The following is a 23,520-nucleotide window of genomic DNA, read 5'->3' on the forward strand; positions in this document are numbered from 1 at the left end:
ATCAAAAATATGAACCTGTTAGGGAAAATCTAAAAACAGATATAATAGACCTGTAGTGAGAAAACCATAAAACACTGGTGAAGAGAAAGAAGATCTGATTAAACGAAGAGCTATATCATGGTCATGAGTCAGAAGACTGATTAAGAGCAATGCTATGGTCATGAGTCAGAAATCCCAGCAAGCTTTTCTCTAAAAATTGACAAAACAGGTTCTAATACTTACACAGAAATGCAGAAGATTTGGAATAGCCAGAACAGCCTTGAAAAAGAAGAAGACACAAGTGAGGACTAGCACTAGCTGAAGTTTAGTCTTTCAGCAAATTGCTGGAACAATTGGATATCCATGTGCATACAAATGAACTTCCATACTTTTTACCATATACAAAAATTAACTCAAAATAGATTATAGATCTAAAGTAAAACTTTATAAACCTTCTAGAAGAAAACCTTTATGCCCTTGAGTTAGGCAATGATTTTTTAGATAAGACACCAACAGCATGATCTGTAAAAGAACAAAGTACTAGGTTGACCCTCACCAAAATTTGAAACCCACGATCTTCAAAAGTCACTATTAAGCGGATGAAAAGAGGAGGCATGGGGAGAAAACATTTGCAAAGCATGTATTTGATAAAAGGTTTATATCAAAACTAGTGGCAGTTTTTTCAAAAGGTAAATATACTCCTACCATATGATCCAGCTGTTCTATTCCTAAGTATTTATCCAAGCAAAATGAAAGCCTATGTCCATTCAAAGATGAGTACACAAATGTTCATGGCATCTCTCTGCATAGTAGCCCCAAACTAGAAACAATTCAGTCCATCAACAGATGAATGGATAAACAAATTGTGGTATATCCATGCAGTGGGTGCTGCTCAGCATGTATAGAAATGATCTATTAGTCCGTGCAGTGTCATGGATGAATCTAAGGTAATCACCCTACGTGGAAAAGCCAGACCAAAACCAAATGTGTATTATATGATTCCCTTTATTTGAAAATATTGGAAATGTAAGCTAATGTATAGTGACACAAGTAAGTCAGTGATTTTCTGGGACTGGGAGGGCTCGAAGGGAGAATTTACAAATGGGCACAAAGAAACTTTTGGAGCCATAGATATGTCCACTACCTCGGTTGTGATGGTGTTTTCCCAGCTATATGTGTATATCAAAACTTATCAAATTATAAACTTGAAATATGTAAACATGTTTTGTTTTGTTTTTTGTTTTTTGAGACGGAGTCTCGCTCTGTCACCCAAGCTGGAGTGCAGTGGCTCGATCTTGGCTCACTGCAAGCTCCGCCTCTCAGGTTCATGCCATTCTCCTGCCTCAGCCTGCCGAGTAGTTGGGACTACAGGCACCCGCCACCATGCCCAGCTAATTTTTTGTATTTTTAGTAGAGTCGGGGTTTCACCGAGTTAGCCAGGATGGTCTTGATCTCCTGACCTTGTGATCCGCCCGCCTCGGCCTCTCAAAGTGCTGGAATTACAGGCGTGAGCCACTGCACCCAGCCTGAAATATGTAAAGTTTATTGTATGAGAGTTATACCTCAGGAGAGCTGTTTAAAATACATTACCAAACAAAAACTGATAGGTAGTTGTAGTCATATTAGACTCCTTCCTCCTGACTAGAGACTTCAGAGCAAAAGCCCTGTGTGAGGTTAGAGGTCATAAGTATTTATACTGTTTAGTACACCAGGAAGAGAAAACAATTTTGAATTTATATGTTCCTGATAACATAGCTTCCAAACACACTAAACAAAGATTGGCAAAACCATAAGGAGAAAGACATACACTCACTCTCATAATGGGAGTTTTGAAGCATACCTGTCAGTTATTGATAGATTATAAGCAGACAAAAAAAACCAGTCAGGATTTATAGGAAACTCGAACAACGCTGTTGATGAGCTTTATTTAGTGGACGTATGCAGGGCACTGTATCCAGGAACTCTTAGAATATGCACCCTCTTCATGTTCTGTGGTCTGGCCCCAGCTCGCTGGTCATTCCTGTGGGTCGTTCAGTCCTTGGTGTTTATTTCTGGCCCGAATCACTAGCCACTCTCGGGGCTTGTGTGTCCAGGTGCCTCCCTGACATCTCCACCAGGATCCCCAAGTGTCTTAAACTTGGCAGTTCCAAAGAACAACTCGCGGCCTTCCCACCAAAACAGTCTCCTACAGCCTTTTCCATAAACCTTTCCCCATCTTAGGAACTGGCAACTTCGCCCTTCCAGTTTTTGAGGCCCATAGTGTCAGAGTGGCTCTTGGTTCCTTTCTGTCCTACCCCAGATCTCTCATACGCGTTGGTGTGTTTTTTCTGCACAACTTTCAAAATACATCTCGAATTTGTCTTCCCACAAGCTTCCCTGCTTCGTCTTGGCCCAAGTCACTAGCCCCTCTTGAATTTCTGATGACCGTGGTCCCCTAACCTGCCTCCTGGTTCTCCTGGTTCCACCTCTCCCCACCCAGCCATGTGCCATCCATTCTCAGAGTGACAGTCGGAGGGATGCTTCTGAAGCCTGCATTTTTCCCTGCTCAGAGCCCCGAGGATCTGTACCCCACATGTTCCTGCCATTGCTTGCCTCTGCTTGCCTCGCTCTGCGGTAGCTGTGCTGGTCTCCTCGCTTTTGGAACATTCCAAGCAGCTTCTAACCACAGGGTCTCTGTGTTTCCTGTTGCTTTTACCTAGAATGTTTCTCTGCCATGTGTCTAAATGCCTTTTCTGGCCAGGCATGGTGGCTCACACTTGTAATCCCAGCACTTTGGGAGGCTGAGGCGAGTGGATCACCTGAGGTCAGGAGTTCGAGACCAGCCTGGCCAACATGGTGAAACCCCGTCTCTACTAAAAATACAAAATTAGCCCGGTGTGGTGGCGCACGTCTGTAATCCCAGCTACTCGGGAGACTGAGACAGGAACATTGCTTGAAACCAGGAGGCGGAGGTTGCAGTGAGCCAAGATCACACTACTACCCTCCAGCCTGGGCAACAGAGCGAAATTCCGTCTCAATAAAGAAAATAATAATAATAAACGCCTTTTTTCTCTTTGGACGTTTGCTCATCTGTCACCTTAGGCGATTGACTGTTGTACTGAAGTGGCATCCCCCTCTTCACACACAAACCCCCTTGCTGTTCCTCGTCCCAGTCTTGCCTTGTTTTCTCCATAGCACGTCACCATCTAATGCACTGTGCATTTGATTTGTTTACTTAATGAACCACTGACAGTAGTCCTATAGATGTTGCATGGGCAAGGCAGAGAAGGTAGCACCCCAAGAACTGGAGTTTGGGGAACCCTCAGTCTTTGCAGTTGGCCGTGCGTGCTTGAACTAACACCATAGCCCCAAGGTGTGCAAGCCCCGAGCCTCGGTGTGGGAGGGCCTCTGGGAGCTGACAGTGGTCCTGGGTTTCCGGGATGAGTAAGGGGTAGATATCTCAAGAAGGGGGAGCAGGGAAGGCTTGTTTGATGACAGTGAGGAGAGACATGGGTGGTGATTTGAGGGGTATGAGCCGTGTCCTTCCGCGTCCGTGGCTTCCGAGTAGCATCATTTCCCTGTTCATTTCCCAGGGAGACCAGGACCGGATTGTGGTCCCAGGCCCAGTGCCTGATCTCCGGCTTGACTGGGCTCAGCCTTGTTTCCTCATCTGTGGAGTGGGAGGAGGCCTCCCTCACGCGCCCTTTGTGAGGAGTAGACTCTGTGCCTGGCGTGGCACCAGCACACGTTGAATTTGTCTCATCCTTTTTGGCTATTGTCTGCGCAAGAGAGAAGAATGAACAACCGCTTCTGAGGCTGTCTGAAGCTTGGTCTGCTGTTCACATGCTATTTATCAGGCTGCTGGAACTTAAAGAGAAAATGGTGTTTGTTTTAATGGAATGAGAAGTTTGAAATTAAGGCATTAAGTAAAAGTGAGTCAACACAAGCTTTGGTTTTCTCTGAACCCTGACTAGATAAACCCTGACTGTCGCAGATAACCTCGCAGTGATGTTAATGGGTCACGCGTTACATTTTCTCTCTTGGTTATTTTTTCTCTTTTAGTCTGAACCGGACGGCTTTTCTCATTTCCACTTGTATGTGTGCGCTGCTTTTCTCGTGAGATGGAGGAAGGAAATACTAGAAGAAAAAGATTTTCAAGTAAGTAAATGTCTTTTCAAAAGAACCCAAGTTTGATTTTCTACTAGGAGAGAGGTTTATTACATTTTAGTTCACAGGGTTATTTGTGGAAGAGTTTTGAGAAGCGCTGCCTGTGTTTCGCCGCTGACCTCCTGCTGGTTGAAAGCTCGTCCAGCTGAGGAGATGAGCCTGGCAGTGGTCACGTGGTCACAGCAGTGGAAACGCTGCCCACGTTATGAGTTATTAGATGTGGCTGTGTGACAAGCTCCCTGCAGAACCTTCCCTGGGCCAGCGTGCCCCTCAGCAGCACGACCCCTGCAGTGTGCGGCTCGTGACCTCTGGTCCCTGGAACGCTCTTTACAGCATGTGGACTGTGATGCTTTAGGGACAGGGCTGGGCAAGAAATCACACAGCCTGGGGTGCCTTCCAGCCAGGCCACTGGAAGCTCTGTGACTGGGGGCACATTGTTCAGCCTCACTAAGCTAGTCCCTGGCGACAGCAGGAGAGCCCTCCTCGCATCCCACGCGTCAGAGGCACGCCCTGCTAGGCTCCGTGCTTGACCTGTGGGACTCCCTGTGGACTAGTGTCCAGCCCCGACCCACCCCACGTGTTCCTCTGTGAGGCGTCCCGGGCACACTGTGGACTGTTGGCCCCTTCATGGGGTGATACCCACTGTTCCCCAAGGTGCGGGCTGGGAAGTCCTTCTGCCCAGTGTCCCAGTGTTCACCCAGCAGAGGGCTCTGGGTGCAGCAAGGAAGACCCCAGCAGTGGGAAGCAGACCAGGCTCTGCACCAGCCAGCTGGGGTCAGCCACCCTTCACCACTCTCCCTTCTCGAGGCTCTCGTCTCTCAGATAAAGGGACGGACCTAGGTCCCCAGGGCAGTGCTCTGCACAGCTGGCAGCCTGTTGTTCCCCAGCTCTGTGCTTGGCAGAGGCTCCAAGCATCCCTATTCCTTCCGAGGGCCTTGGGAGGAGCCAGGGAGCTCCTGCCGCCCCGCTTCATCTCGGCCCCAGGAGAGACCAGACAGGTGAGGGCCATACCGAGGCCAAGAGCTGCCAACAGATCCTGGCCCTGCAGGTGGAACCCAGCCCGGGTGTTCGCGAGTGGATGGGACAAGATGCTCCTTCTGCTCACTTAGCTCCTGCCTTTTTGTCAGTGTGGGGCTCGGTTGTGCCCTGCGGGGAGCATCAAGGCAGTGATTGGCATCTCAGTCTCAGACACACGCCTGCCTTGCCTCTCCCAGCCATGGTCTGTAAGTGAGTAGGGCGCATCTGGCCTGCCCCTCCGCCCGGCTGATGCAAGGCTGCTGGGGCTGGGGCCTCCTGGCCCATCTGGCCCACTCGTCACTTTGCACAGGGGAATGTGGAGGCGATAAGAGGGGCCATGACTTGCTGTGTCACCAGTAAGATGGAATGAATGGGGCCTAGACTGCGGTCTCCTGGCGAGCCTCCTGCTGTCCTCCACAGGGGGCTCTCCATCTGTGCAGAGAGCAGTGCTGGCTGGGCAGGCAGTGGCCACCCACTGGCTTGGCCACTTACCTGTAGGGAGAAGGGCCCAGCCTCTCTGGTGCACAGCGGCCACTCCTGGTAGGACGGTGCCCAGAGTGGTTGGTTCCCACCGGCCAGCACACACAACTGTATGCTGCCTCCCGGAGAGCCTCCCAGGGGACTTGCTCTCCAAATGAAGGCGGCTGGCTGCTGAGAGTCAGTCACTGGGCTGGCCATGGAGCTTGGGTGTTCCTGCCTCGGTGGTGTCTGTGACTGGCTGGCTGGGGAGCTCTGTTCCCTGGAGGCCCTGGGTGGACATTGCTGCCCTCCTGGGTCAGCCATGCCTGGTGGTGGGAGGTGGGGTGGGAGAGGACTCGGGGTGTGCCTGAAGCTGCAGGGCACTGTGCTCAGGCCCGTGCTAACAACAGACCATGTCTCATCGTCTCCGGAAATCGCCCTGGGCCCCACTCTGGGCAGACTCTGAGCCACACATATGCGAGGAATGGACCCTGAGCACATTCTGGTTGGGGAGAGAGAACAGTAAAGAGATGATTGACCTTCAGCAAAAGGCTGTGCCTCCATTGACGACTCCATTTCTTCTGTCTGCTCCCAAATAGGGACAGTGTCAGAAGGTGCCTCGAGGCGGACCAGACACTGGCCGTGGGAGCTTGTGGGCGGGGTTTCTTCCTGTTGTGAGTACGTGCAGAAGTGTCACTCCGGCCCTGGAGGCTGAAGCAGGCCATGAGTCCCTCAGGGTGAAGGACAGGAGATAGGGACAGCTGTGGATGCCAGGGTGCCTGAGCTAGGTCTGGGGGAGGTGGGTCATGAGAGGGTGGTGTTGGGTGGGCAGTGGGCCTCCTACCACCCTGTCATGTGGTGGTCCCATCCAGGGGCCACTGGCAGGGGCAGACTTGGATCAAGAAACGGAATTGATGGCAGCTTTGACAGATGCAAATGACAAGGTGCCCTCATTCCTCACCCTGCCGCAGCTCATTGGGCTTTTCTGTGAGGGATACAGTGTGTTTGCTGTTGGGCCAGAGACATTGCTCTGCTGCTATTAGAGGGTGCAGCGTGGGCAGCTGATTCAAATGTTTGGCCAGCCTTCTCTGAGCCCGGCCTACTTAACTTGAGATGAAGGGAGGACAGGAGTCAGGCAAAGCCACACGGCCAGGGTGTGGGGTGTGGGGTGCGGGGTGCGGGGTGGAGTGCAGACTCTGAGAGCCTGTGGGGCCCCTGTGGCTTGAGTAGGGAACCGGGAGGAGGCGCTGGCAGAGGAGCCATGAGATTGACTTTCTTCCTTTAGAGGAAGAGGAAGTTGGTTCTTTGATGCCATAGGGGTTGGATGGAGAGAATGCTGTGAGTGAGGGGTTGGATGGAGAGAATGCTGTGAGTGAGGGGTTGGATGGAGAGAATGCTGTGAGTGCCACAATGTGTTGTGGGCACTGAACCCAATGGGAAAGGAGGTGAGAAACAGAAGTTACAAACCTGAGGAGTCCTGGTGAGCACGGGGAATGTGTGTGTGCAGTTGTGACATTTTAGGAAGATGCTTCCGCATCCATGGGAGGCCACCTGAGCGAGTCGGGCCCAGAACATGATTCCCCAACAGTGGAACGTTGGTGGAAAGTGGCTTTAAAAGCCCTCATTCGTTGCAGCCTTGTGATTTGTCCCTTGGGAAATGATGTGTTGCTTTAAGTCATTTTTCCACAGGAACAGAATCCTTTTCTGATTCCCAGAAGAAAGGCAGAGACCCTCCTGTTGTTAAACAGCAGAGCCAAGCAGTTCAGGGGCCAGGGAGGGGGCGATGGGTCACGCTGCCCCTTAATTCCCGAAAACTTGGGCAGGCGGGGAAGGTGAGGGCGCTGCCTGTGTCCTAGGTCCCCTTGGCCTTTGAGCCTCATGCGGGCATGGTTTGCTTCCTTCCCATCTGTGAGCCACCTCCAGGGCCTGCTGGGCAGGGCTCGGGGAGCAGGGAGTGATGGGGCGGGGCGGGGTGAGGTGAGGTGGGGCGGAGAGGGGCACAGCTGGGATTGGGGCTGCACTCTGGGCCTCCTGGCCCCTGGATGGCGGCACCTTCTGGAGTGAACGTTGGCCCTGTCCTGAGCGCTGGGCCGCAGGAGGTGTGTGCTTCTCTGGAGGATTTGCCACCTCCCCTGCCAGAGCTTGCTGGTCCTCAGGAGGGGTGGTTGCCCTCAGGCACATGCCCCATGCCATCTGCATTGCTAATTCGCAGGCTGTATGTATGTGGCTCCACAGCCCTGCCCTGGGCGTTTCCTAATGCCCCCCACCACCCCACCCCCGGCTCCACATGTTGATGTCCAGTGGGGCCTCTCCGCTGAGCCCTGCCCCGCCTCTGCAGCCACTGAGATTCCAGCCTCAGTGCCCACAGCATGGACTCTGCCTTCCATCTGCCACTCTCCCACCAGACTTTCGTAGGGTCTTGGGGGTGAAAGGAGCACCGTTGTGTGGAAAGTTGTGTGTCCCCCGGTGCCCGCTTGGTGCCCTCTACCCCGTCCTTGCCCTCTGTGGGTCATTTTACAGTAAGAGGACACTGGGGCCCAGCAGGGGTGAGGCGAGCAGGGACCCTGCTTTCCCTTGGGATCCGCTGTCCCCTCCGTTAGGAACCTGCCACCCGCCCCTGCTGATTGGGCCTGCAGACCCTCCTCAGGCTCACGTGGCACGGTGAGTGCTAGAAAGGCCAGCTCCAGCATGTCATGACCCACGCGGAAACCTTCTGTGGCCACCATTGCTTGGACACGAGCGCTAAACCAGAACTGAGCCATGTCCTGTGCCCATTCTGACCGGCTGGGGATGTAGTTTAAGTGCCTGATGTCGGCATTACTGGGATCTTTTCCTGATGAATAAGCACGGCATTGTAAAATTAGAAAATAAGCTATCCCGGAAAATCTTCATTTATCCATTTTACCCCCCAAGTCTAAACCTCTCAGTTTGGCTTCCCAGGGGACTGGGGGTCCAACTGCTAACCCCCCTGCAGGCCGCCCTCTCCCCGCCGGCCCCCATCCTCGCCAGCTTCCCCTCCTTGGAGCCCCACTGCACTCACCCTGGGCTTGGCTGAGAGGGGGCCGCCCACGCAGGATCGATTGTGCTCTGCCAGCTTCCAGGAGTGCCCACCAGAAGTGGGAATGCCTTGTGAGGCTGGAAGCTCCACCACCTGCCAGGAGCTGGGACCGTTGTTTTTAATTTTAAAGTAAGCAAGCTGCTTAGACACAGTGGGGACGGCAGTTGGCAGAGTTGTTTTTCTAAGTAGAAAAAGCAGTTAATTTTATGGTGAACAGAGTGTGGCACCTCCATGAAGTCAGGAACCTCATCTGAGGAGGCCTCGGCAGCTGAGAGGTCTGTAAATGTCTGATCAGTGAGTGCGCCACTGCCTGATGTTGATGTGTGGACAGCCTCGTTAGGAGAAGCAGCTTCCTCCAGCATGGTGGCTGCCTGCCCTGGGAGGCTGGTGCAGGCAGCGAGGAGGCAGCAGAGCGGCATCGTGAAAGGCTGGGGCCCTTGCTCTGGAAGCATGCTCCGGGCAGTCTGTGGCCGCCTGGCCCTGGGCCCTGCATCTCTGTGGGAGCCCCAGATGCTGGGTGGGCTGCATGGGAAGGACCAGCAGGTGCCAGCCCGAGCTGCCCAGCCTGGGAGCCTTCACCTTTGTCCCCTTTGGCTCTGGGACTGAGTTGTGTGAATCTGCCAGCTGCTCAGTGGGGAAGCCAAACACACACAGGTGTGTGCAGTGCCTAGGTTGAGGGGCTCAGTCTGGCTTTGTGACCGTAGGCTTCACAGTCTCAGCTGGTCTGTTCATTCCTTCACTGAATGCCCCTGGAACCCTCGCCCTGAGCCAGGCCCTGTGCTGTCAGGTTCTGCTCTCGAGGGGCAGGGCGAGTCGGGAGGGGCAGGTGCATGAAGGGACTGCTCTGCGGGGGTCGGCAGGTGGGCAGGGACCAGGGAATAGAAGTGATAGATGGGGGAGAGGGGAGCCAGTTGGGGAGCGAGGCAAAGAGAGGATGGGGTGGCCTTCCCGTAACAGTGGATTTGTAACAGCCTGCTCTGCAACGTGAAGTGATTTGGTAAACTTGGCACCACGGGTGGATTGGCAGCTAGAACATAAGCAGCCATGAGCAATATGAAAAGACGAGCAGGGACGGGGCAGGATGGCGCATGGAGGAAGCAGGAACAATTGTGTCCTCGGATTTCAAGAAGAAAACACTGGGTAGAGCAGGGAGTCACTCCACACCGTGGGATCGAGCAGGGAGAGTCACCCCACACCGTGGCATCGAGCAGGGAGAGTCACCCCACACCGTGGCATCGAGCAGGGAGAGTCACCCCACACCATGGCATCGAGCAGGGAGAGTCGCCCCACACCGTGGGATCGAGCAGGGAGAGTTGCCCCACACCTTGGCCTTCTCCCAACAAGGGTCTGGCAGCGGCCGCAGGAGCGAGGAAAGCAGGACGCTCCCGGGAGCACAGGAGCCCAGCGCCAGCTCCGTCGGAAGCCTCCTTGTAGAGGCTGTGATCTGTGCACTTTCCTGTCTTTGTATTAAACTTGAATTTAAAACTGTATAAAACATACAAAGATATTCAGTGAAGCAACCATAGGAGGAAAGTTTAAGCGTATTTAGTTGGATTAAAAATAAGGTGGGGGCTGAGCACGATGGCTCTTGCCTGTAATTCCAGCACTTTGGGAGGCAGAGGCGGGCGGATCACCTGAGGTTAGGAGTTCGAGACCAGCCTGACCAACATAGTGAAACCTTGTCTCTACCAAAAATACAAAAATTAGCTGGGCATGCTGGTGGGCGCCTATAATGCCAGCTACTGGGGAAGCTGAGGTAAGAGAATCACTTGAACCTGGGAGGCTGAGGTTGCAGTGAGCCGAGATGACACCACTGCACCCCAGCCGGGGCGACAGAGCGAGACTCCGTCTCAAAAAAAATACATAAAAAATAAGGTGGATTGTGAATCTGAATGGCATAAAAAAGGAGTGGTTTGGGAGTTCTGGGTGGAATTTGTACCAACAAAGAATGCATCTTCTTTCTAAGTATTTATGGAATACTTACAAAAAGTAATCACCCAACCTAGGCCATAAACATTTCCAAAATAAAAAAACGGCAATGACATAAACTTTGTTCACTGAGCATAATACTTTAAAATTAGATCATAATAAAGTTAAAATGAAAAACCAAGCATTTGGATGTTAAAGAACCCCCTTCAAAATAATGTGGGTCACAGTGGAAATGACCCTGTAATTACAGAAGGATGTTCCAAAGCACAAGGAATGTGCCAGTGCTGGGCTTGCAAACAGATTCAAAGATGCAATGCTTTTATTAATTAAAAACATTAAAACAAGTAAACTAAGCCTTTAACCAAGAAGTTAAAAATAGAAAAATAAAGACAACTTATGATAAAGGCAATAAAAGAATGAATGAGTAAAAGCAAATGAATAGATTAGAAGACAGGGTTTTTATGTAGAATTCCTAAGTACATCTTAGAGGGGCAGTTGGAAATGTTAGTGAAATAGGCAGACCTCCAGCAAGGAGGACCGAGATAGATGGCTGAAAACATAGTCCTCCTCTGTGTTAGGAAAGAGGAATTTACACACACACACACGCACACACACACATTTTAAAAATGCTAAACTTGCCTCAAGATAAGCTTTAAAAAAAGCCCAACCTGGCCAGGTGCGGTGGCTCACGCCTGTAATCCCAGCACTTTGGAAGGCCGAGGTGCGTGATCATGAGGTCAGGAGATTGAGACCATCCTGGCCAACGTGGTGAAACCCCATCTCTACTAAAAATACAAAAATTAGCCAGGTGTGGTGGTGCATGCCTGTAATCCCAGCTACTTGGGAGGCTGAGGCAGGAGAATCGTTTGAACCAGGGAGGCAGAGGTTGCAGTGAGCCGAGACCGCACCACTGCAGTCCAGCCTGGCGACAGCAAGACTCCATCTCAAAATAAAATAAAATAAAACTTGAATAGACTTATAATTTGGGAGTAAATCCAAACATTGCCAAAAGTCTTGGTTTTAAATGATTCTAAGGCCAGAAAATGTCTTCCTAGTAAATTTGTTCACAGTTTCAAAAATCCTTATGCTGTGTGACCTGCCCCGCTGGAAAGAAGCAGCAGGCTTGGCACTCCGTCTCACAGAGCTGGCCACCAGGACACATGGCTCCCAGCACCCTGTCTCAGCTGAATCATCAGTGACTTCTGTGCAGGATCCCACATCTGCCAGTTTCTCTCTCCACATATATGGAGTGTCTTAGTCCATTCCTGCTGTTATAACAAACTACCTTAGACTGAGTAATTTTTTTTTTTTTTTGAGACGAAGTCTCACACTGTCACCCGGGCTGGTGTACAGTGGGGCGATCTCGGCTCGCTGCAGCCTCCGCCTCCCGGGTTCAAGTGATTCTTCTGCCTCAGCCTCCTGAGTAGCTGGGACTACAGGCGCGTGGCAGCACGCCCGGCTAATTTTTGTATTTTTAGTAGAGACAGGGTTTCACTATGTTGGCCAGGCTGAACTCCTGACCTCATAATCCGCCCGCCTCAGCCTCCCAAAATGCTGGGATTACAGGCATGAGCCATCGTGCCAGGCCTAGACTGGGTAATTTATAAACAATGGAAATGTATTTCTCACTGTTCTGGAGACTGGAAGTTCAAGATCAAGGCGTCGGCCTCTGGTGTCTGTCCAGGGCGCCTCGTTACTGCATCTTTATGTGGTGGAAGGTAGGAGGGCAAGAGGGCTGGGCGCTCCCATCAGCCTCCTTCATGGCACCCATCCCATTCATGAGGCCCGCCTTCATCAATATTATAAAATAAAAAATATCCCATAAAAATACCACTGGAACGTAGCCATGCTCCTGGATGCCAGCCTAGAGTTAGCCTCAGAGATCAGGCCAGCACACCTGTAACTCTGTCTGGCTTGCACTATTAATAAAAATATCCTATCAATAAACCAGAGGCCCTCAATCACATGATACCTTAAGAGATTCAGTAGCTTTTCCTGAGTTTAATGAAAAGAAAAAAAATTCTGCCCTTAAGTAGAACTAAAATAATACTTTATTAACATGTTAAGAACATTTTAAATCAACAACCACCAGTACCTAGGGAAATGCTAGAGACAGCCCCACTGAGATCAGGACGATTTCTTTGGTTTTTGTAACATGATGAACAAATGTTCAGCAAAAGCTCCTTGTCCTCTCCCCATACAGTCTGCATGCACACACACACGCACACACAACATGGATATTAACAAAATGCTTTTTAAGTTCATGGGCTCTTGAGAAGAGTAAGCCAGCCCTAGAACTAGTGTTTGCCCTGAAGGTGTCTGCTGCTTCCTGCTCTGGGACCAGGTCCCCAGTGTAAGCAGCCTGGCAGAGGGCAGGGGAGAAGGCCTGGGGCTGGAGCAGGTGGATGTGAGTCAGAGACCCTTTGCCTATGTCAGGACCCCTGAACCCAAGCAAGTGAACCAGGACAGACAGACAAAATGGCCCTCGTAGGTTCATGCTTGCCTGAGGCTAGCTCTGAAGGGAAGAGGAATAAAAGCAGGTCTCCTCTGAAAATTCCTGACCCCAGCTCACCCTCTCACTCATTTAGGTCTAGAATTTACTTTACTTTTATGTCTGAAAAACCCTATGCTAACAAGTTAACTTAATGTGGCCAGAGAGCCCCAGGTGCCAAGCCCAAGAAAATGCCAGTTCACTCTAGAGTGGCACGTTTTAAGCACAACATAGAAGCTGGAAATATCCGTCTACCAGAAACATCATAAACAAAATTCAAAGGCAGTTGACAAAGTTCTTCATTCACAACATAGCTTATATCCTTAATATGCAGAGAACTCACACAAATAACTAATAAAAAGAAAATGTCCTCATAGAAAATGGATGAGGACAATCGGAACAGTCAGAAACCCACATGAGAATTTATGTAGCTATCCAGAAAATGTAAGTGTTTCTTCCAATCATTAGTAAAGAATCGAAAATGGAAGCAAATGCTCTCTCAAATAAGCACCGCGTTTAGCGAGGGGCCTCCTGGAAGTGGATGAAGTTGGCGTAAAGCAGGCATGCTGTTTCATTCTGATGAGGGGTGTGATACACAGCGTTTCTGGAGAGCTATTAATAATTTATATCAAGAGCCTTTCCTCGATCCAGTAATTCTCCTTGTTTATAATTATGGAAAAACAAATTGGCAGCAGCCTGCATATCCAGCTCTTGGGGTACAGTTACCTAAGTTATGGTACATGGCTGGTTATAATGTTTCATAACTACCAAAAATTACATCTTCAAGTAATATTTACTGAAACGAGAAAATGTTTTCATTGCGTTTCTATGTGGAGGAAAAGCATGATCTGAAATTGTATATATCGACATATGTAATACAGATAAAAATGATCCCAGATTTGCTTCTATTCCACGCGTGGACAGAAAGACCGAACAGAAACAAACCACGGTGCTAGCCTGACTTAGTTTTCATTAGTAGAGTTATGGATATTTTATTTTCTTGTTTGAAAAAAAATTTTTTTTTTTTGTATCTTGCATGTTCTTTTCAATATGTGTAAACATGGTTTTCTCACTAGGGTTAATTCCCACGTTAAGGATGGTTGTGGGGATTTGGCTGCTTTGTGAGGTTCGTGGCTTGGAGCTGGAGCTCAGAATGCTGGGCTCTGGGTTCTCTGCCCTTCTTCTAGGATGTCGCACTGCGCCCGCCCCTTGGGTGTCCTGCCGTGCCTGCCCCTCAGGTGTCCCCACCGCATCCAGCCTTCAGGTGTCCTACCATGTCCATCCCTCAGATGTCCCCTCAGCTCGCTGACATGCACGTGTGCAAACACATCACTCAACACAGAGCACACAGGCCCATGGCCCTCAAGGCAAGAGGCGTGCCCTTCTCATCTGGTGGAGACTTAGTTACCAGATGCTTCCCCGGTAACACATGAGGGGCACTGGGGATGAGGAGCTGGGGATGAGAGTGTGAGAGGGTCAGAGGGGCTGTGGGAAGAGAGAGGTGGGTGGACTCTGCAGGTCACCCCAGCTCCTAGGCTGCACAAAGTGCCATCGAGGCTGGCTGTGCATTCCCTTTGGCTGAGCCACCATGACGAGGTTTCCCGAACTGCCCTGTACTGCCTGTAGATGACATAAGGGCCACATTTCATTCATGGGCCTGGGCTTCTTTTCAGGGTCCTCAGTGTCCCATCACAGAGGAGGGGGTGAGTGTGGTCATTTCTGAGTAACCTGTGAGGATCTGTGTGCACAGTGGACCAAATTCCAGTCCGTGACCTTTGAGCCCCTCCAAGCTGGCCACCTGGTCCCCTGGGCCCAGCCCCTACTTGGAGGTGGTCTCAGCCCATGTATGGCCACCTGATGAGTCTGGAAGTTATCCACTGCCCTTAGGAGGCCGCCCTAAATGCTACTAGCCTCAGACTTCAGGGATCTTTGATAAGGAGACAAGCAATAAAGACATCACAGGTTCTCTTGGGCATCTGTGATTTACAGAGTAGGAAAGACAACAGCAGCAAAAGCCCTGTGCTCTGCAGAGACCCAGGCGGGCTTCACTGCGCAGAAGCAGCGGCGAGGCCTCCCTCCTCACCCGTCCCCTGGCCTTGGAAGCTGGTGCCAGGGTGTGCCCAGCCTCTCTGGCTGTAGACCCCTGGAGTCCCTTTCATTTGCTTCATGAGAGGCCTCAAAGCAAATACTCCTTAGCTCGAGCCTTGGCCTATTTGGACTTTGGGGTCTCAGGGTAATTAAAGGTTGCTTTAAAGATCAATGGCAGCTTTAGAATTATACCTGGAAGGAGGCGGAGAGAAGATGGGGTTTGCACATGGAGATTTATCATTTCTAGTTTTTTCTTACCTGAGAGAACCACATTATTAATGACGATGAGGTCTCAGCCCCTCCAGGAGGCTGAGGGGTGTTCCCATGAGGTTCCGTCTGCCAAGACTTTGGGGCAGGTGGGTGGAATCGCTTTGCTTTACTCCTGGCCACCCAGCCCTTCCCTTTGGCCTGAAAACAGAGAGCACCAGCTGCTTCCCGGGTGACGCTTCCTCCATTCTCTCCAGGAGGGTGTAGACTCCTGCTGGAGGCCCCTCACCTGTGAAGCCCCCTTGTTGTGCTTACTGGGGGTTTCAGGCCGTGGTTTTGCACCCAGCCCAGCACCTGGTGCGTGGTAGGAATGGAAGGACTGTTTCCCGGCTGGCAGGATGTTTGTGCACCCAGTCCTGATAGACATGCTTTTCTGCATGCTTTCATTTGGAGTTCCAGCATCCTTTTGGGCCAGTCCATTGCTGTCTTGAGTCACTAGTGAACTCACACCCACGACCCACTTAATGAGTCCGTCAGGCCTCAACCTGCCCATTGGCTCACAGAATGGCCCGTGGCAGTGGGCCATGTCTCTGTCAAATGGGACTGATCTTGCAATGCTGAGTAGCCTTCGACAGGCTAATGGCTTCATGCAGGTTTCTCTTTCATCCTGTGTTCACTGGAAGCAGCAAATGTCATGAAATGCCAAAGTAAAGATCGTTGTCTCCGTCTTTATTGTTTCAAGACATTTTAAAGACAAAATTGGGTCAATTGAAAAGTAATCTCTGAAGTGAATTGTGCCTTTGTGTGCGGGTTGCCGCATGTGTGAAAGTGTGGGGTTTGCAGGGTCATGCGTGCTGTGAGATCAGGTTTGTGTTGCTGTGTGGGGTTTGTGTGGCCATGTGGTATTAGCTCTTTGGACCACTCTTGAACAGAAGCTCTTGGGGGCCCACATGCCTGCCTCCCATGTTCTGATGCAACACCGTGAAACAGGAAAGAGGACACCATTGACAACGGCTGGGCACGTGGCAGGTCCATGGTGGGTGCGCTCACTGCCAGATGAGGCCTCCCCGAAGAGGGGTCCTTGTGTGGGAGCGGCAGAGAGAGAAGGGGACTCTCGGGTCAGCGGGGGAGGGCACGCCTGAGCTGAGCATTTGAATCCCTGCTGCTGCGGCGGGGGTGGGCGCTGCCCTTGTGTTTTAGCAAGAACCGCAGGGTAAATGCAGGAAGGTTGGGGATGGGGTGGTGATGTGCAGGGTTCAGAGGGAAGGGCACCGTGGGAGCTGGGACCTGGGCTCAGCTGTGAGGAGGGAGCAGAGCTTTCCTTGTGGGAGAGCTGGGGAAGAGGACAGCAAACCCCTGAGTGAAGCAGGGCTGAGAGCCACCTGGAGGACAGGCTGCCCACGCCAGGCCCTCGAGCCAGCCTAGGGGCGCATGTCCTGGGACGCATTGGGACCTTGCCTCTTCTTGACCTGGGCCTGGCATGGGCATGCAGGTGGAAGCTCTATGGGGAGGGGACCTGCCTGTGCCTCTGTGCACATCATTTTCAGAGCTAACACATGCCTGGTGTGGAGTTGGCAAATCAGCTGGGCACGGGGTGCTGCCCTCTCAGCCACAGGTGGCACCGAGGGGCATGGAGGAGGCAAGCTGGTCCCAGAGGCAGGGCTTGGGGAGTGGGCCGCAGGGCGAGGGGGACAGACGGGGGGCTTCTATCCTGGAGGAGCGTTGGGCCTTCAGGAGCAGTGAGGGGCCCGCGGGGGAAGCAGGTGATGAGTTTGGGTTCCACCGAGGTCCGCCAGTCTGAGCACAGCTGGTGTGAGGACACTGAGGCAGCAGTGCCGCAGGGCCACTGGGAGGACAGGCGGGCAGAGGCCTGGAGGGGACAGAGGACAAAGATGGTGGCTGCAGAGATTGGGCCAGGTGGGAGTGGAGACATAGAGGCTGAAGGAGCATGGGTGGGACAAGCCCTGTAAAGGAGGGAGGGGCAGGAGCCTGCAGAGGGCGGCGGGGAGGCAGCCTTCATGCTGAGGGTGAGCACGGGGACCAGGTGTGGCCAGCACAGTGACCACACTCCTGCCCCAGGCCCATGGGGCAGCGCCCTCCAGAGACCCAGGCAAGGGGTGACATCTCTGCCCCATTGAGTCCCCAGGCTCCGGCAAGATCTGCCGCCAGCATGGCCAAATGCACCCCCCTGGGTTCCTCCTCACACTTCAGGGAGGGCGACCGTCCCCGGAGAGCCCATGAGATTCCCAGTGTCTTCCAGAACACATTCTTTTGTTCCCCGGGGCGGGGCTTTCTCAGAAGCCGGCACAGCTAAGAGGCGTGCCCTGGAGACCTGGGGGAGCAGGAAGGCCTGACACACCCAGAGCATCTTCTGTTCCTAGTCCTCACACGGTGACACCAGCAGGTAACTTCTTTATACTTCGAAAAGCTCCCTATGAAATTATACCCCTCATTATGATAATGCAGTAGAATTGGAAGGTTCAAGTCATTTCTGGGGAAAGTGGGGTTTGGGCTGCAGAGTTTAATAGCTTTCTTCCTGGAGGAAATGATGAAAGGTTGGGAAGATGAAGTGTGAGTTAAGATGAAGGAACAGGATTGTTGGGAGAGACTCTGGGGTGACTTACAGGGATCTTTAAGTCTAAAACAAGTAATGAGATCTTTCTTTCTGTGGCTTAACTAAGGCAAGAGAAATTTGGGCCACTCTGCAAGAACTTCCCAGCATCTCTTTGATGTCCCTTGCCGAGGGCCCCCTACCGGCTGCTGTGGAGAGGGACCCGCATGCAGCAGGCCAACCCCAGCCTGAGCCCAGCTGGGGCTCCTGGAGCAGCCAACATCGGGTGTCCCAGGATGGTCAAGTACAGGTGACTCTCCTGGTGTCCAGATAGTTAGTTGCCAGAGGGCAGTGCCCACTCAGAGCACGTGGGAACACAAAGGAAGGTGATGATGTTTCGTTTTTTTGTTTTTTGTGTTTTTTTTGAGACAGAGTCTCGCTCCGTCGGCCAGGTTGGAGTGCAGTGGCACGATCTTGGCTCACTGCAGCCTCCGCCTCCCAGGTTCAAGTGAGTCTCCCGCCTCAGCCTCCCGAGTAGCTGGGACTATAGGCACACGCTACCACGCCCGTCTAATTTTTGAATTTTTAGTAGAGACGGGGTTTCACCATGTTGGCCAGGCTGGTCTTGAATTCCTGACCTCAGGTAATCTGCCTGCCTTGGCCTCCCAAAGTGCTGGGATTACAGGCATGAGCCACCGTGCCCGGCCAGATGACGATGTTTTTTAAGAAAGAGGGAGCCTTTTCAGGCCACCAGAAGACAGGGATGCCATGATCCCCTTCCCCCGTGGTTCCTGAGCCCTTTCCTGTAAACAGCATTGGAGGTGGCCCACGCTTCCCTCTTGTAACTGGGTGGAGGCCAGCATGCGGCCAGCGGTACGTAGGCCCAGCCGGGGCCCACAGGATCCTGTCTCTGCAGCCTGGTGGGTGGGCTGCTCTCCCCATCCACATGTCATCTGCTCCCCGAGCGCATCTCACTCTGGCAGCTCCAGCACTGCACCGCCAGTGAGCTCAGGCCTTCCAATGAGGGCGGAGGGAGTGACCCCTGGCGCTGTCTTCTCTGGAAACAGGAGTGAGCATTAGGAAGCGGTAGGCTGGAGGCCTCAAGGACTGGCAGGGGGTCACCTGCTGGGATGGGAAGCCTAGGGACCCTGTGGTTCCAGGAAGCCATGTCAAGGGCAGGGTGGCCCTTTTGCCCTGCCTCTACTGGGGGCACCCAGGGAAATCCCTTCACTGACCCAGAAGGGTGGGCGGGACTGTGAGTGGGAGGAGTTCTCGAACATCTCTGAACTTCTCGTCCAGAAAGGGGGGATGGCAGCGTCTGGCTCACTGTACTCCTAGGGCTGCTGGAGGGTCAGGTGAGGTGATGGACGGAGGAGAGGCTCAGAGCTACCGATTTTTCACACGCATAGGCACGGGTGCACACAATTCACGCAATATCCACATACACACGTGTGCATGCACACCCACCCACCCTCGGGGTCTCAGGAAACCAGGCAGGGGAAAAATTAATTCTGGTCTTTTTTGATCCCTGGAAAACCCTTTCTCTCTTTGCAAATGGAAAATTCTTGGTTAGTGATAAAGAAAACTACTCCTTGCCCCATGTAGAATTGGCTTGGATTTTTTTTGTCTTTATCTTTTTTTTCTTTTTTTCTTTTTTTTCTTTGAGACAGAGTCTCGCTCTGTCGCCCAGGCTGAAGTGCAGTGACGCGATCTTGGCTCACTGCAACCTCCGCCTCCCGGGTTCAAGCTATTCTCCTGCCTCAGCCCCACGAGTAGCTGGGATTACTAGTGTGTGCTACCACGCCCAGCTGATTTTTTTTTTTTTTTGTATTTTTAGTAGAGACGGCCAGGCTGGTCTCGAACCCCTGACCTCAGGTGATCCACCCACCCCGGCTTCCCAAAGTGCCGGGATCACAGGTGTGAGCCACCACCACACCCAGCCTGGATTTCTTTTGACGTGGGCCTCCTAGGCTTTCATTATTGCAGGGAGAGTCTTCATTTGAGGGGCTCTTGCCTGCACCTGCGGCCAGCTTGCTTTTCCACTGCCGTCGGGGAAGGCGGCCCCGTTCCTGTGTGGAGAGAGAACATCCGCCTCGTCATTGTTCACCGACAGAATGTGAGTGGCAGGCACTGAGCACTTTTCCCAGGTAGCAGGAGGAGCTGGGGCCACAGGGAGTGGGCTTCCACGCACCAGGGCTCACAGATGTGCTGCTCTTGGCACCTGCTTTTGTGGCAAGTGCCTTATGTTGGTTCTCTTCAGGGCAAGTGGTCTTCACCTTCTCCCCTGAGCCATCCTGGCCCAGCCTTGAGGAGCCCCCTGAGGTGAGGGTTTCCGGCCTCTCCCACCCACCCATCCTCTCCTCCGCCCCACCCGTCCTTCCCTCCACCCCACCCATCCCCCCATCCTCCCTCCACCCCACCCATCCTCTCCTCCGCCCCACCCATCCTCCCTCCACCCCACCCATCCTCTTCTCCGCCCCACCCATCCTCCCCTCTGCCCCACCCATCCCTCCTCCCCTCACCCATCCCTCCTCCCCTCACCCTTCCCTCCCTCCGCCCCACCCATCCCCCCTCTACCCCACCCATCCCCCCTCCACCCCACCCATCCCCCCTCTGCCCCACCCATCCCCCCTCCACCCCACCCATCCCCCCTCCCCTCACCCATCCCTCCATCCTCCCTCCACCCCACCCATTCTCCCATCCTCCCTCCACCCCACCCATTCTCCCCTCCACCCCACCCATCCCCCCCTCCGCCCCACCCATCCCCCCTCCACCCCACCCATCCCCCCCTCTACCCCAGCCATCCCCCCTCCACCCCCACCGATCCTCCCCTCCACCCACCCATCACCCCCCTCCACCCACCCATCTGCTCCACATTTTCCCCAGCTCCTCACCTATTTCAGCAGGGAGCCCCATGGTGGAGAATCAGGAGCGGCTAGGGGAGGGAGGAGGAGCTGGTCCTTCTGTGTTCCGTCCCTGGCTTCCGGTGCCCCCAGCAGGCTCCCTGAGTGGCATCTTCCAGGGAGAGGTCTGCGCAGCTTGCTGATCCCAGGTGTGCTGTGATCATTTTTCCTTTAAGAACTTAACTCATGAAGGCACTTTGCAAAGAAGAGAAATGGAGTCCTGCACGAGGCTGCAGAAAATCGATTTTCGTTCCATGACTCTGCTCACAGCTATCCGTGTGTTTATTAAATCATCCCTCTCTGTGATGGATACCACTTTCTCTGGGGAAAGAGCAGCTGGAACCCAAGGCCGGTGGCCCTGCTGGACCCAGTGGCCCTGCTTGACCCAGTGGCCGTGACTGTGGCTAAGCCACGGACAGTCACGTGGACTCCGGGCAAACACCTGGCGACGGTGTAACTGGCTCTGTACTGCGTCCGAGGCAGATGGGCCCCAGAGTCCCATCAAGATCCCTGGCTCTTCATGAGCTCACACTTGGCAATATGCGTGAGGCAGGCAAAGAAACAGGACCGTCAGCAGAGTGAAGAGAAGCGTTACTTTATTTACAGTGTGTGCATGTGGGCCTTGCTGTCCGTGGGTAGCCGGGTGCATGTCTACGATGCCAGCTCACCAGGATACGTAGGCCTCTCGTTTTTTGCCGTTTATCACGGTGAGTGCCGTCACCTCTTGGTGAAGACTCTTGGCCCTTCTGGAGTTACCAGGTCCTGTCACTGATGAGCTTCAGCAGATCTCCTAGGAACACATGTTCCACTAATGATTCAGTGTGAATAGTAATAAAAGTTAAGAGGCTGTTGGCCTGGGCATGGTGGCTCACACCTGTAATTGCAGCACTTTGGGAGGCCAAGGCCGGCAGATCACGAGGTCAAGAGATCGAGACCATCCTGGCCAACATGGTGAAACCCTGCCTTTACTAAAAATACAAAAATCAGCTGGGCGTGGTGGCACGTGCCTGTAATCCCAGCTACTTGGGAGGCTGAGGCAGGAGAATCACTTGAACCTGGGAGGTGGAGGTTGCAGTGAGCCGAGATTGTGCCACTGCACTGCAGCCTGGTGACAGAGCGAGACTCCGTCTCAAAAAACAAACAAACAAAAAAACAAAAAACCATAAGAGGCTCTTAACTTTTGAGTTTCGTGGCACTCACGAAGTGGATGGTGACCCTAGGATCCTGAGGGTTATGGTGTACAAATCTAGCCATTTTCCTGTCCATGGCGTCACCTTACATTCCTGGAGGAAGGCTCAGCAGAGGGTGTTTGAAACTGAAAGATGAGGGGGGCAGGCCTGGGGCTGTTCCCAAGTATTAATGCCCCAAGCCTACACCTTTTTAAAAAACAAAAATTTTTATTTAATCAAAGCTATGTGTTATATATTAGAGGAAATTTTGAGAGACTTTGACCAAAAAAGAGCAGCCCTCCATCCCAGCCTCCTCACACTGCCAGAGGTGCCACTCAGCCTTTCAGGTTGCTGTGTCTACTGTTTTCTTGTTTTTTTTTTTTTTTTTTCCTCTCTCTCTGTCTCTCTCAATGCTGTTCTTAATTTCTGAGGTTTAGAAATGCATTTGTACAGTGGAAGAGGGAAGCTGAGAATTAGGCTTCCTTACCCTGTGGTCCCAGCACACAGCCATGCCCTCGTGCCCGGCCCTTCCTTCTGAGGCTCCTGGGGCGGTGTGCCTGGACTTGTCACCTGGGTGGGGCTGTGTCAGCGTCACTGCCGCTGAGTCACCACGTGCACTGTGCCTGTCATCCCTTTCTGGGACAGCATGTCGCTTTCCTTGGTGTCACCAATCATCTCCCTTAGGCGTCTGTGAACCACCCACTCCCTCCCTCCCCACCAGACAGGTTACCGGAGCGGGCGTGTCTGGAGGAGCAGGCAGAGCAGGTGCTGTACACCTCGTGTCCTCTGGGACCCATCCCTTCTAGGCCCCTCCTCAGGACACCCCCTCCTGCCGGGCTCCCCCCAAGCCCAGCCCCCTTCCCAAACCCACGTTTGCCTCACTTTCTTCCTTGTCTGGTAGAGCACACCCCTCAGCACTTCTCTGTGTGAATGAGCCTGGCAGGGACCTACCTTGAGATCTGCATGTCTGGATACCGCTGCCTTCTGGCCTCTCTCTGGATGGAGGGTGGAAGGTGGAGGTGGAAGCCACTTCCTTGCAGGCTTTGGGGGAATTTGCTCTCCTCTCTTACAGTGTCCAGCATTGCTTCTGAGAGATTCGCTGCCATGTGACTCTAGGCCTGTGTTTGCACCTTTTCGTTCCTTCCCCAACACCTCTGCCCTGAGTGTGGTGGTGACATGTCTTTTCCTCATCTTGCTGGAGCAGTCTGTGGGACCCTGCGGTCTGCAAAACTCAAGGTTTTCATCTCTAAGATTTTTCTTTGGGAATTGTCCTGAGAATTAAATTCCCTGCCATATTTGTTTCCGGAGTGCCTACTAGAAGGTGGGCTTCCTGGATAGCCCCTTATTTCCGACCTTATCTTTGCATTGCTATAAAGGAACACCCTGGCCTGGGTAATTTATAAAGGAAAGAGGTGTATTTGGCTCAGGGTTTAGCAGGCTGTACGAGCATGGCTGCAGCATCTGCTCGGCTTCTGGGGAGGCTTCAGGAAGCTTTTCCTTATGGTGAGAGGCACGGGGAGCCG

The 23,520-nt window shown here is 52.7% G+C and overlaps 2 protein-coding genes across 5 annotated transcripts in view; one reads left to right on the top strand and one right to left on the bottom strand.

The window, feature by feature from the left end:
* TBC1D22A (TBC1 domain family member 22A) overlaps nt 1–23,520 on the top strand; it is a 419,760-nt gene that overhangs the window by 346,919 nt on the left and 49,321 nt on the right. For all 4 annotated transcript variants that reach the window (XM_003812372.6, XM_055106057.2, XM_014343350.6 and 1 more), the window contains one exon: nt 4,021–4,116. In XM_003812372.6, coding sequence (XP_003812420.3) covers nt 4,021–4,116 — 96 coding nt within the window. The remainder of the gene's footprint in view (nt 1–4,020; nt 4,117–23,520) is intronic.
* LOC134730078 (uncharacterized protein UNQ6126/PRO20091) lies at nt 8,638–9,240 on the bottom strand. Its single transcript, XM_063603066.1, has one exon. The coding sequence runs from the start codon at nt 9,109–9,111 to the stop codon at nt 8,638–8,640; it is 474 nt and encodes a 157-aa protein (XP_063459136.1). The 5' UTR covers nt 9,112–9,240.

Source organism: Pan paniscus, chromosome 23, assembly GCF_029289425.2.
Source record: "Pan paniscus chromosome 23, NHGRI_mPanPan1-v2.0_pri, whole genome shotgun sequence".
Lineage (NCBI taxonomy): Eukaryota > Metazoa > Chordata > Mammalia > Primates > Hominidae > Pan > Pan paniscus.

Coding starts and splice junctions, on each gene's coding strand:
- LOC134730078 (XM_063603066.1), bottom strand. CDS start 9,111: ATGCTTCCAGAGCAAGGGCCCCAGCCTTTCACGATGCCGCTCTGCTGC.